The 14152-nt window shown below is 44.2% G+C and overlaps 1 protein-coding gene across 1 annotated transcript in view; it reads left to right on the forward strand.

Annotated features, from left to right (window-relative positions):
• The first annotated feature begins 511 nt into the window (after positions 1-511).
• LOC122929135 overlaps positions 512-14152 on the forward strand; it is an 82667-nt gene continuing 69026 nt past the window's right edge. Inside the window, exons 1-2 of the mRNA XM_044282629.1 lie at positions 512-915; positions 1186-1281. Coding sequence (XP_044138564.1) covers positions 813-915; positions 1186-1281 — 199 coding nt within the window. The 5' untranslated portion in view covers positions 512-812. The remainder of the gene's footprint in view (positions 916-1185; positions 1282-14152) is intronic.

Here is a 14152-nt window from a genome sequence, read left to right on the forward strand (position 1 = left end):
CCTCAAACGTTGCAACATCTGTGGCATTGTGCTGTGTGATCGAACTGCACATTTCAGAGTGGCCTTTTTTGTGGGCAGTCTAAGGCACGCCTGTGCAATATTCATGCTGGCTAATCAGCACCGTTATATGCCACACCTGTGAGGTGGGATGGATTATCTCGGCAAAGGAGAAGTGCTCACCAAGACAGATTTGTGAACATTATTTGAGGGGGAGAGGACACTGCTCACGAGAGCATACAATCTACAAGAGGGTTAAAAAGAACCTGAGATATAAATGGATATATTCTAGTTTTCCATGCTTCCATGACCATGGCAATCTCTCAGTCATATCTATGTACAGCACCACTACCCATTCTTCATTTATGGCCCCCAGCACCAGGCATGTCACACAGATATCTTCCTAGTCATTTCACTTATTTTGGTAAAGGCGGTTGCTCTGCATCACACCAATCCTCCGGCTGCAGAGTGATCACACTGTGACATTGCTTCTCACAGGACAGTGTCTCGCTCAGACCGGAGAGGAGGCTGGCACACTGGGAGGATTAATAAATATCTTCTCTTTTTTTTCTTGGAACGGTGACATTTCCTCTTTAACAGCTTCGTAGCACATTCTTCATGTGTGTATAATCCTTATCTGCTGTGTCTAGTTAAGGGGGAGAGCGAGCCTGTGTCAGTTTAATTACATAGCAATTTATACTGTAAGTGCACGACCAGTAAGTGCACGACCACTGCCAGGGATTTATTATTTATATAGCATTAACTTTTTTATTACTGGGGAGTTTTCATTTCATCAACATAATTAAGATCCTCCCATGTTCCACCCAAAAACCTTCACATTACGTCCTGTCTTCAAGAGCAGAACCATGAGCTCCCTGTTTGGAATACTCTGCCTCCTCTCGGCTCTTGCAGCAACGAGTAAGTTTTTGGAGACATTGTGAGACCTGAATTAGTTGTCTTTATCTATTTAGTTGCTTTGTTTTGTTATGGATTTATTCATATTATTGTCAATGATAACAGCCATGTGTAGGACAGATCTTACCTTTCTCCTGCTCATGGTGTGAGCTGGGCTATGTTGAACATCATTCTCAGACGCCACTGATCTCATTAACAATGCAAAATAAAGAAATGTAATGGCAAATATTGTAATAAGTGACCAGTGTCCTGACTGTTTGACATCTTTTTTAGGTTACTCTAACTGTTCTGGGGGTTTTTCTGTAATCTTGCAATGCCCAGCCAACAACATCACTTGCCCATCAGGAGAGGAATGCCCAGGTGGTACTGGTGAGTAATATGTCCCTCAAGGCTCTGTTCTGGTGCAGTAAACCCCTGAGGGCAGACAAAGCGGAGAAGGGGAGAGGCAGTAGCTCTGACTAGATGATGACTGATGCTTAAAAAACACTCAACATAGAGAAAACCGACTTCATTCTCTTTCCCTCATATCATTCAAGCCCGTCACCATACTTGTTAATCGCAGTTATTGACTCCACACTTTCTTCCCTGTCTTTCTACCTTCACCCCTAAGCCCATATCACTCTTACAGCCTCCACAAACATTTCTCATATTTGATCCTTCCTCAATCCCAAATCATCTAAAGTGCTAGTGCATGTCCTCATTATCTCCCAACTAGGCTACTGCAACATCATCTTCGGTGGCCTCCCATCTCACACTAGTCTATCCCTTCAATCTATGTCACCAGAATTATCTCCATAGAGCCAATCACATGTTATCGGAGGTCTCCTACAGCAGGTCAGAAATATACCATTGTGCAAATTATGACAAAAACACTTTTATATGTTTGCAAATAAACTGTGAAAAGAGCTCAAGAGGAAGCAACATAGTGAACCAGTCACAGAGTAGAGCGGTTGGCAACAGCAATGGCAGTAACAGCACAAGATGGTGGCAGTAGGAGAAGATGGCCACAGGTGTGTGGCATTAGTTAGGTGACAGCATTAACAGGGCCGGCTCCAGGTTCGAGTGGGCCCTTGGGCGATAAATCTCAGTGGGCCCCCTTTTGGCATTTTTATACATTTAACCCTGTGGCTCGCACACTGTATAAAGACCCCCAGTGGCCTATATACAGTATAAATCTGGCAACTAAAATGTAATGTTGATAAGTGCAAGATAATGTAAGCAATATGAAGGGGCACACTCAGAAGGGAAACACAGATAGTACAAAAGATAGTGGACTTTATTAGTCTAAAAACATACCCCTAAAATTAATTATACATAAGGCACACGTAATCAATGATGCTCAATATATGATTATAATGGGGATAGGATCCAATGGCTGTAGGCGTACCGGTGAAACATACAGCCACAATGTTTAATAATGTGACAGCGTACCAGCAATGGCCCAATAGTCCTATTGTAGTTAGACATAGAAATATCCCAATAGTCCTATTGTAGTTAGGCGTAGAACATGCTAGTTAGCCGGAACCAAGCTAAGCAGTATTGATATTGCAATAAAATTCCAGTGTCTTCTAGCGTGCTTCAAGCATAAGCAATGTCAAATATCATTGAAGCTCAATAGTTTCGTTACTTACAGTTTTTTCTTGTATCTTGTAGTGCTCACCTAAGAGCCCGGTCTTACCCCTCTTCACTGCCTCTCCGCAGCGTTGTTCCCAGGCGGCCGTACACTCGCAGCGTCCCACGTGGTGTACCCGGCCGTACGTGGCTTCCCACGTGACCTGGTTGTCCAGGGGACCGGATAGACGCTTTGCTGACGTCACTATTTGAGCGACTGCTCCTCCAGCTCTTGGATACAAGCAGATCTTTTTGCCTTATTTCTTATTTTCTTTAGTTCCAGGCTTCCTTTATCCTTAGTATGATTCCACGCTCACTCTGTAATGCCAGACGCGTTTCAGGGTCTTACGCCCCTTCCTCAATGGCCAACTGAGTGAGCGGATCCTCACTCCTTATAAATGGGATGTCATTACCCACAATCCCACGTTATTTAGTGCATTTCCTAATATCAGGAGTGGATTTCAATTATCATGCATGCCTCCTTTCATAACACTAAAACAATAAATACCCTTACACAATTACACATGTTAAAAATCCACATGCTAAACAAGTTAAAAAAACAAGTAAAAACTATCATGGAGAAGACTGCAAGGTCCTGCAATCATCTGAAGGACAATTGCATCAAAAACGCATCAAAAACGCACAAGTGTGAATTGCACTTTCTGTGCGTTTTTGGGCCTTTTTGTACATATTTCATCCCGACGAGTCAGAGACATACCCCCCTATCTTTTATTGTTGTATTATTCAACTAGGGGGGCTGTGATATTCTTTAAATGGCTGAAATAGGTATACAGGTCCTTCTCAAAAAATTAGCATATTGTGATAAAGTTCATTATTTTCTGTAATGTACTGATAAACATTAGACTTTCATATATTTTAGATTCATTACACACCAACTGAAGTAGTTCAAGCTTTTTATTGTTTTAATATTGATGATTTTGGCATACAGCTCATGAAAACCCAAAATTCCTATCTCAAAAAATTAGCATATCATGAAAAGGTTCTCTAAACGAGCTATTAACCTAATTATCTGAATCAACTAATTAACTCTAAACACCTGCAAAGGATTCCTGAGGCTCTTAAAAACTCCCAGCCTGGTTCATTACTCAAAACCGCAATCATGGGTAAGACTGCCGACCTGACTGCTGTCCAGAAGGCCATCATTGACACCCTCAAGCAAGAGGGTAAGACACAGAAAGAAATTTCTGAACGAATAGGCTGTTCCCAGAGTGCTGTATCAAGGCACCTCAGTGAGAAGTCTGTGGGAAGGAAAAAGTGTGGCAGAAAACGCTGCACAACGAGAAGAGGTGACCGGACCCTGAGGAAGATTGTGGAGAAGGACCGATTCCAGACCTTGGGGGACCTGCGGAAGCAGTGGACTGAGTCTGGAGTAGAAACATCCAGAGCCGGCGTGTACAGGGGTGTGCAGGAAATGGGCTACAGGTGCCGCATTCCCCAGGTCAAGCCACTTTTGAACCAGAAACAGCGGCAGAAGCGCCTGACCTGGGCTACAGAGAAGCAGCACTGGACTGTTGCATGTCATTCGGAAATCAAGGTGCCAGAGTCTGGAGGAAGACTGGGGAGAGGGAAATGCCAAAATGCCTGAAGTCCAGTGTCAAGTACCCACGGTCAGTGATGGTCTGGGGTGCCATGTCAGCTGTTGGTGTTGGTCCACTGTGTTTTATCAAGGGCAGGGTCAATGCAGTTAGCTATCAGGAGATTTTGGAGCACTTCATGCTTCCATCTGATGAAAAGCTTTATGGAGATGAAGATTTCATTTTTCAGCACAACCTGGCACCTGCTCACAGTGCCAAAACCACTGGTAAATGGTTTACTGACCATGGTATTACTGTGCTCAATTGGCCTGCCAACTCTCCTGACCTGAACCCCATAGAGAATCTGTGGGATATTGGGAAGAGAAAGTTGAGAGACGCAAGACCCAACACTCTGGATGAGCTTAAGGCCGCTATCGAAGCATCCTGGGCCTCCATAACACCTCAGCAGTGCCACAGGCTGATTGCCTCCATGCCACGCCGCATTGAAGCAGTGATTTCTGCAAAAGGATTCCCGACCAAGTATTGAGTGCATAACTGAACATAATTATTTGAAGGTTGACTTTTTTTGTATTAAAAACACTTTTCTTTTATTGGTCGGATGAAATATGCTAATTTTTTGAGATAGGAAATTTGGGTTTTCATGAGCTGTATGCCAAAATCATCAATATTAAAACAATAAAAGGCTTGAACTACTTCAGTTGGTGTGTAATGAATCTAAAATATATGAAAGTCTAATGTTTATCAGTACATTGCAGAAAATAATGAACTTTATCACAATATGCTAATTTTTTGAGAAGGACCTGTAATATTATAGCTGATGATGTAGTGGCTAAGGGGAGCCGTCCGTCAGGGAGGGGAGATCACAGTGTCGATAGTCGGCCAAACTGCGATGTCCCATCCCTGCTGGACAACCCCCTCACAGGAACCCGAAAACCTCCATCTGGGCGTTTAAGCCTCTGGGAGTAATTGTATCGTATTCAAAAATTCTACGCGATTCCTGTCTTGACATGTGTGCAATATGGTTTCCTCCTCTCCACACTTTTTTGACCCTTTCAATAGCTGTAAATTTCAAGCTGGTTGGGTCACAATTGTGTTTAATTTTAAAGTGTTTGGATAACGAGTGCGTCTCTAAACCTTTCCTAATATTTGCCACATGTTCCGCCACTCTCTTTTTAAGTGTTCTTTTTGTTCTGCCTATATATTGTTTCCTACAGCCACACTGTAGCAGATATATGACATCCGTAGAGTCACAGGTTAGGCATTCCTGTATCTCTACACTGAAGGAATTTACTGTAGACTCTACTTTGGTAGTTTTTTTTGGGAAAACTAGTAAATCTACAGTTGGCGCATCTGCCACACTTGAAAAACCCATTCACTGCCAACTAATTATCTTTTTTGTGGCTATCTTGCCTCACTATGACCGTCGGGGCTATTTTACCAGCTAAATTATTAGCCCGTGTGTACGTAATCTTGGGTGTGTCACTCAAAAGAGGGCCTATCACTTTATCATTCAATAGGAGTCCCCAATGTTTTCGAATACTCCTTTCCATCAACCTATACTGGGAATTAAAAGGAAGGATAATCCTCAATGTTTTGTCCCATGGTTGCGGATGGCTAACCAAGAAGAAATCTCTTCTTTCCATTTCTTTTACCTTTTCTAATGATTTATCAATTACCTGGGTTGGGTAATCCCTTTCCAAAAATGATATAAAAAGACTGGGCACACCTCCAGGTAGTTGGGCCACTGAAGAAGGGGACACTCCGGCCCCGAAACGCGTCTGGTCAGACCCCCCATCGCTTAAAGAAGTAGTGCACTACTTCAAGGACAAAGACTGCTGCTTATCATCCACTAAAGGTTCGCGTAGAGGGCACTATTATATTGGATCTGAAGCCAAACCGGCGGACCCACGCGTGCAAACCTACGCCAGCGAACTAAACTGGTGGATAGAGAGCTAAAGTCCATTTGAATCCCGCAGGACGGCCGGGGCCGCACCAAGCTGATAAGACCGTTCCGAATTTGAGGTCGGTGTAATCAAATTTGCTACCCAGTAACTGCTATCGAGACTTTGCTGAGTTATACATGCAGCGGGACGCCGCTGTATGTTCAGCTTTCCTTCACACCGAACAAGTCTCACTGTGTGCGCTATTCAGGCAGTACAAAGCTGCCTGCTAAAGATACAGAGTGCAACTACTTTGTACAACAGTGACAAAAGTGTTCATCTTAGCTGCTATCCTGCTGTCGGCTGTTCCGTAAATGTGCTGTTACCTTTGAAAGACACTGACATTCAATTAAGATCTCGTTGTCGGCTGCTCCGCAAACGTGCTGTTACTCTTGAAGGACATTGTTGGTTCCAAAGTAACTGTTCCACAGTTAGTGATTGCTAAGTTTCTGCTACATTAGATACTGCTCAAGTTGTTGCGCTTTTTTACATAAACATGATTGCTGGTAATTTCCACATTTAGCGCTTTATGATTGTATGTTTTATTATATGATTGTTACTTTTATTTGAAAATCATTAAAGTTAGTGTCCCAACTACCTGGAGGTGTGCCCAGTCTTTTTATATAATTCTTTTTATACTATTTTGAGTAGTGGGGTGATACTACTCGACTGTGGGCACCCCGTGTGGTGGTCACTCAAACTTGTGCGTCTAACTACCTTTTGATTCGATTGCCTTTCCAAAAATTGTTGTTTCAAGCCAGTGGCTTCCTCCTCAAATTTGCTATCATCCGTACAGTTTTGCCTCAATCTACGAAACTGACTAGTTGGTACATTTAGCAGCCATCGTGGAAGATGGCAACTTGCAAATCTGATGAAGCTGTTTTTAGCCACTGGCTTGAAAAATGTACTACAATGTAGTTGGTTTTCCTTCACCCTTATCTCTAGATCCAAAAACTCGACCTTTTCTTTGCTGGTATTGGGGCTAAAATAAGATTCTTCTCGTTGGTATTGATACTATTTATAAACAAATCTAGGGATTCAGTTGTATCCTGCCAAATAAACAAAATGTCATCTATGCAGCGTTGACATAGGACCAGATCCGCCCCCAGCCTGGGTAGAAGGACCTCCCTTTCCCATTGAGCCAGAAACAAATTGGCATAGCTGGGGGCGAATCTGGTACCCATGGCGGTGCCGGTGCGCTGCACATAGAACCCCCGCTCAAATGCAAAATAATTGTGAGCCAATATATATTCCACTCGACCTAACAGGAATTCTAACTGTTAGGTCGAGTACTTAGTTCCAAGTGCAAGATAATGCACCTGGGGCGTAAAAACCCAAGAGCAGGGGGGTGATCACCCCATATAGACTCCCTGATCACCCCCCTGTAAGGCTCCATTCAGACGTCCGTATGTGTTTTGCGGATCCGTGGATCCATGGATCCGCGGATCCGCGGATGAGCTAAACACATACGGACGTCTGAATGGAGCCTTACAGGGGAGTGATCAATGACAGGGGGGTGATCACCCCATATAGACTCCATGATCACCCCCCTGTCATTGATCACCCCCCTGTAAGGCTCCATTCAGACGTCCGTATGTGTTTTGCAGATCCGCAAAACACATACGGACGTCTGAATGGAGCCTTACAGGGGGGTGATCAATGACAGGGGGGGTGATCACCCCATATAGACTCCTTGATCCGCAAAACACGGACACCGCGGATCTGCAAAACACGGACACCGGCAATGTGCTTTCTGCATTTTGCGGATCCGCAAATTGCCAGAACTATAAAGAAAATGCCTTTTCTTGTCCGCAATAGGCTCTACAAAAAACTCAGTTTTCGCCCGATCAGGCCTGATCTTGTGCGCACACTTGCGTAAAGTCCGCCCCACCACAGTGACAGAATTAATTTTTTCTGATCACTGCAAAAACACTGTAAAATCGCTGTGGCGCTATAAAAAGATAACTTTTGAGGGGCATGGCGAGTTCATAGAAGAATTTTTTTTTTGGCACAAGTTAGCGGAAATTTTTTATTTTTTTTTGTTTTTTTCTTACAAAGTCTCATATTCCACTAACTTGTGACAAAAAATAAAATCTCACATGAACTCACCATACCCCTCACGGAATCCAAATGCGTAGAATTTTTTAGACATTTATATTCCAGACTTCTTCTCACGCTTTAGGGCCCCTAAAATGCCAGTGTAGTATAAATACCCCACATGTGACCCCATTTTGGAAAGAAGACACCCCAAGGTATTCTGTGAGGGGTATGGTGAGTTCATGTAAAATTTTATTTTTTGTCACAAGTTAGTGGAATATGAGACTTTGTAAGGAAAAACAAAAACAAAAAAAGAATAAAAAAATTTCCGCTAACTTGTGCCAAAAAAAAATATATTCTAGGAACTCGCCATGCCCCTCACGGAATACCTTGGGGTGTCTTCTTTGCAAAATTGGGTCACTTGTGGGGTATTTATACTGCCCTGGCATTTTAAAGGGCCCTAAAGCGTGAGAATCCAAATGCCTAAAAATGCCTTCCCTAAAAGATACTCTTTGAAATTTTGGCCCCTTTGCGCACCTAGGCTTCAAAAAAGTGTCACACATGTGGTATCACCGTACTCAGGAGAAGTAGGACAATGTGTTTTGGGGTGTATTTTTACATATACCCAAACTTTGTGTGAGAAATATCTCTGTCAAATGACAACTTTGTATAAAAAAATGGGAAAAGTTGTCTTTTAGAGAGATATTTCTCTCACACAGTATGGGTATATGTAAAAAGACACCCCAAAACACATTGCCCTACTTCTTCTGAGTACGGCGATACCACGTGTGACACTTTTTTGCAGCCAAGATGCGCAAAGGGGCCCAATTTCCAATTAGTACCTTTAGGATTTCACAGGGCATTTTTACAAATTTGGATTTCAAACTACTTCTCATGCTTTAGGGCCCCTAAAATGCCAGGGCACTATAAATACCCCACATGTGACCCCATTTTGGAAAGAAGACACCCCAAGGTATTCCGTGAGGGGTATGGTTAGTTCATTTAAAATGTAATTTTTTGTCACAAGTTAGTGGAATATGAGACTTTGTAAAAAAAAAATATATATCATTTTCCGCTAACTTGTGACAAAAAATAAAAACTTCCATGAACTCACTATGCCCGTCAGCGAATACCTTAGGGTGTCTACTTTTCCGAAATGGGGTCATTTGTGGGGTGTTTCTACTGTCTGGGTATTGTAGAACCTCAGGAAACATGACAGGTGCTCTGAAAGTCAGAGCTGCTTCAAAATGCGGAAATTCACATTTTTGCACCATAGTTTGTAAATGCTATAAATTTTACCCAAACCAATAAATATACACTTATTGCATTTTTTTTTATCAAAGACATGTAGAACAATAAATTTTTGGACCCCGTACCAAAACCCGAACATTTTCGTAAAAGTTCGGGTTCGGGTTCGGTGTTCGGCACTTTCTTGGCGCTTTTGAAAGGCTGCACGGCAGCCAGTCAACAAGCGTCATACTACTTGCCCCAAAAGGCCATCACAGCCACGCCTACTAATGGCATGGCTGTGATTGGCCAGAGCAGCATGTGACCCAGGCTCTATTTAAGCTGGAGTCACATAGCGCTGCACGTCACTCTGCTGTTACAAGTGTAGGGAGAGGATGCTGCTGGACTTGTGATTTCAGGGAGAGCATAAGAGAGAATCTAACTCAGCGATCTACAAAGAAATAGTTGTGTGGGTGCAGGGCACTATCGTTTTACCCTGCCCTGAGCTCATTGACCAAAAATACTAACTTTTAGAATTCTGTTAGTTAGGTGGGTGGCGGGGGCGGCGGCCATTGTATGCATGCTCAGCACAGTGTGCACCCCCCCCACCCTTCCTCTATTGCATTAATAACATTGGTGGCACAGTGTCCGCCCCCCCGCCCTCCCTCTATTGCATTAATAACATTGGTGGCAGTGTGCGGCCTCCCCCCCCCCCCCCGATCATTGGTGGCAGCGGAGTTCCGATCGGAGTCCCAGTTTAACCGCTGGGGCTCCGATCGGTAACCATGGCAACCCCAGGACGCTACTGCAGTCCTGGTTGCCATGGTTACTTAGCAATAGTAGAAGCATCATACTTACCTGCTGGCTGCTGCGATCTCTGTGTCCGGCCGGGAGCTCCTCCTACTGGTAAGTGACAGGTCTGTGCGGCGCATTGCTGTCACTTACCAGTAGGAGGAGCTCCCGGCCGGACACAGAGATCGCAGCAGCCAGCAGGTAAGTATGATGCTTCTACTATTGCTAAGTAACCATGGCAACCAGGACTGCAGTAGCGTCCTGGGGTTGCCATGGTTACCGATCGGAGCCCCAGCGGTTAAACTGGGACTCTGATCGGAACTCCACTGCCAACAATGATCGGGGGGGGGGGGGGGAGAAGGGAGGCCGCACACTGCCACCAGGCTTGAAAAATGTACTACAATGTAGTTGGTTTTCCTTCACCCTTATCTCTAGATCCAAAAACTCGACCTTTTCTTTGCTGGTATTGGGGCTAAAATAAGATTCTTCTCGTTGGTATTGATACTATTTATAAACAAATCTAGGGATTCAGTTGTATCCTGCCAAATAAACAAAATGTCATCTATGCAGCGTTGACATAGGACCAGATCCGCCCCCAGCCTGGGTAGAAGGACCTCCCTTTCCCATTGAGCCAGAAACAAATTGGCATAGCTGGGGGCGAATCTGGTACCCATGGCGGTGCCGGTGCGCTGCACATAGAACCCCCGCTCAAATGCAAAATAATTGTGAGCCAATATATATTCCACTCAACCTAACAGGAATTCTAACTGTTAGGTCGAGTACTTAGTTCCAAGTGCAAGATAATGCACCTGGGGCGTAAAAACCCAAGAGCAGGGGGGTGATCACCCCATATAGACCCCCTGATCACCCCCCTGTAAGGCTCCATTCAGACGTCCGTATGTGTTTTGCGGATCCGTGGATCCATGGATCCGCGGATCCGCGGATGAGCTAAACACATACGGACGTCTGAATGGAGCCTTACAGGGGAGTGATCAATGACAGGGGGGTGATCACCCCATATAGACTCCATGATCATCCCCCTGTCATTGATCACCCCCCTGTAAGGCTCCATTCAGACGTCCGTATGTGTTTTGCGGATCTGCAAAACACATACGGACGTCTGAATGGAGCCTTACAGGGGGGTGATCAATGACAGGGGGGGTGATCACCCCATATAGACTCCTTGATCCGCAAAACACGGACACCGCGGATCTGCAAAACACGGACACCGGCAATGTGCTTTCTGCATTTTGCGGATCCGCAAATTGCCAGAACTATAAAGAAAATGCCTTTTCTTGTCCGCAATAGGCTCTACAAAAAACTCAATTTTCGCCCGATCAGGCCTGATCTTGTGCGCACACTTGCGTAAAGTCCGCCCCACCACAGTGACAGAATTAATTTTTTCTGATCACTGCAAAAACACTGTAAAATCGCTGTGGCGCTATAAAAAGATAACTTTTGAGGGGCATGGCGAGTTCATAGAAGAATTATTTTTTTGGCACAAGTTAGCGGAAATTTTTTATTTTTTTTTGTTTTTTTCTTACAAAGTCTCATATTCCACTAACTTGTGACAAAAAATAAAATCTCACATGAACTCACCATACCCCTCACGGAATCCAAATGCGTAGAATTTTTTAGACATTTATATTCCAGACTTCTTCTCACGCTTTAGGGCCCCTAAAATGCCAGTGTAGTATAAATACCCCACATGTGACCCCATTTTGGAAAGAAGACACCCCAAGGTATTCTGTGAGGGGTATGGTGAGTTCATGTAAAATTTTATTTTTTGTCACAAGTTAGTGGAATATGAGACTTTGTAAGGAAAAACAAAAACAAAAAAAGAATAAACAAATTTCCGCTAACTTGTGCCAAAAAAAAATATATTCTAGGAACTCGCCATGCCCCTCACGGAATACCTTGGGGTGTCTTCTTTGCAAAATTGGGTCACTTGTGGGGTATTTATACTGCCCTGGCATTTTAAAGGGCCCTAAAGCGTGAGAATCCAAATGCCTAAAAATGCCTTCCCTAAAAGATACTCTTTGAAATTTTGGCCCCTTTGCGCACCTAGGCTTCAAAAAAGTGTCACACATGTGGTATCACCGTACTCAGGAGAAGTAGGACAATGTGTTTTGGGGTGTATTTTTACATATACCCAAACTTTGTGTGAGAAATATCTCTGTCAAATGACAACTTTGTATAAAAAAATGGGAAAAGTTGTCTTTTAGAGAGATATTTCTCTCACACAGTATGGGTATATGTAAAAAGACACCCCAAAACACATTGCCCTACTTCTTCTGAGTACGGCGATACCACGTGTGACACTTTTTTGCAGCCAAGATGCGCAAAGGGGCCCAATTTCCAATTAGTACCTTTAGGATTTCACAGGGCATTTTTACAAATTTGGATTTCAAACTACTTCTCATGCTTTAGGGCCCCTAAAATACCAGGGCACTATAAATACCCCACATGTGACCCCATTTTGGAAAGAAGACACCCCAAGGTATTCTGTGAGGGGTATGGTTAGTTCATTTAAAATGTAATTTTTTGTCACAAGTTAGTGGAATATGAGACTTTGTAAAAAAAAAATATATATCATTTTCCGCTAACTTGTGACAAAAAATAAAAACTTCCATGAACTCACTATGCCCGTCAGCGAATACCTTAGGGTGTCTACTTTTCCGAAATGGGGTCATTTGTGGGGTGTTTCTACTGTCTGGGTATTGTAGAACCTCAGGAAACATGACAGGTGCTCTGAAAGTCAGAGCTGCTTCAAAATGCGGAAATTCACATTTTTGCACCATAGTTTGTAAATGCTATAAATTTTACCCAAACCAATAAATATACACTTATTGCATTTTTTTTTATCAAAGACATGTAGAACAATAAATTTTTGGACCCCGTACCAAAACCCGAACATTTTCGTAAAAGTTCGGGTTCGGGTTCGGTGTTCGGCACTTTCTTGGCGCTTTTGAAAGGCTGCACGGCAGCCAGTCAACAAGCGTCATACTACTTGCCCCAAAAGGCCATCACAGCCATGCCTACTAATGGCATGGCTGTGATTGGCCAGAGCAGCATGTGACCCAGGCTCTATTTAAGCTGGAGTCACATAGCGCTGCACGTCACTCTGCTGTTACAAGTGTAGGGAGAGGATGCTGCTGGACTTGTGATTTCAGGGAGAGCATAAGAGAGAATCTAACTCAGCGATCTACAAAGAAATAGTTGTGTGGGTGCAGGGCACTATCGTTTTACCCTGCCCTGAGCTCATTGACCAAAAATACTAACTTTTAGAATTCTGTTAGTTAGGTGGGTGGCGGGGGCGGCGGCCATTGTATGCATGCTCAGCACAGTGTGCGCCCCCCCGCCCTCCCTCTATTGCATTAATAACATTGGTGGCAGTGTGCGGCCTCCCCCCCCCCCCGATCATTGGTGGCAGCGGAGTTCCGATCGGAGTCCCAGTTTAACCGCTGGGGCTCCGATCGGTAACCATGGCAACCCCAGGACGCTACTGCAGTCCTGGTTGCCATGGTTACTTAGCAATAGTAGAAGCATCATACTTACCTGCTGGTTGCTGCAATCTCTGTGTCCGGCCGGGAGCTCCTCCTACTGGTAAGTGACAGGTCTGTGCGGCGCATTGCTGTCACTTACCAGTAGGAGGAGCTCCCGGCCGGACACAGAGATCGCAGCAGCCAGCAGGTAAGTATGATGCTTCTACTATTGCTAAGTAACCATGGCAACCAGGACTGCAGTAGCGTCCTGGGGTTGCCATGGTTACCGATCGGAGCCCCAGCGGTTAAACTGGGACTCTGATCGGAACTCCACTGCCACCAATGATCGGGGGGGGGGGGGGGGGGGGGAAGGGAGGCCGCACACTGCCACCAGGCTTGAAAAATGTACTACAATGTAGTTGGTTTTCCTTCACCCTTATCTCTAGATCCAAAAACTCGACCTTTTCTTTGCTGGTATTGGGGCTAAAATAAGATTCTTCTCGTTGGTATTGATACTATTTATAAACAAATCTAGGGATTCAGTTGTATCCTGCCAAATAAACAAAATGTCATCTATGCAGCGTTGACATAG

Source organism: Bufo gargarizans, chromosome 2 (assembly GCF_014858855.1).
Source record: "Bufo gargarizans isolate SCDJY-AF-19 chromosome 2, ASM1485885v1, whole genome shotgun sequence".
In the NCBI taxonomy this organism is placed as follows: domain Eukaryota; kingdom Metazoa; phylum Chordata; class Amphibia; order Anura; family Bufonidae; genus Bufo; species Bufo gargarizans.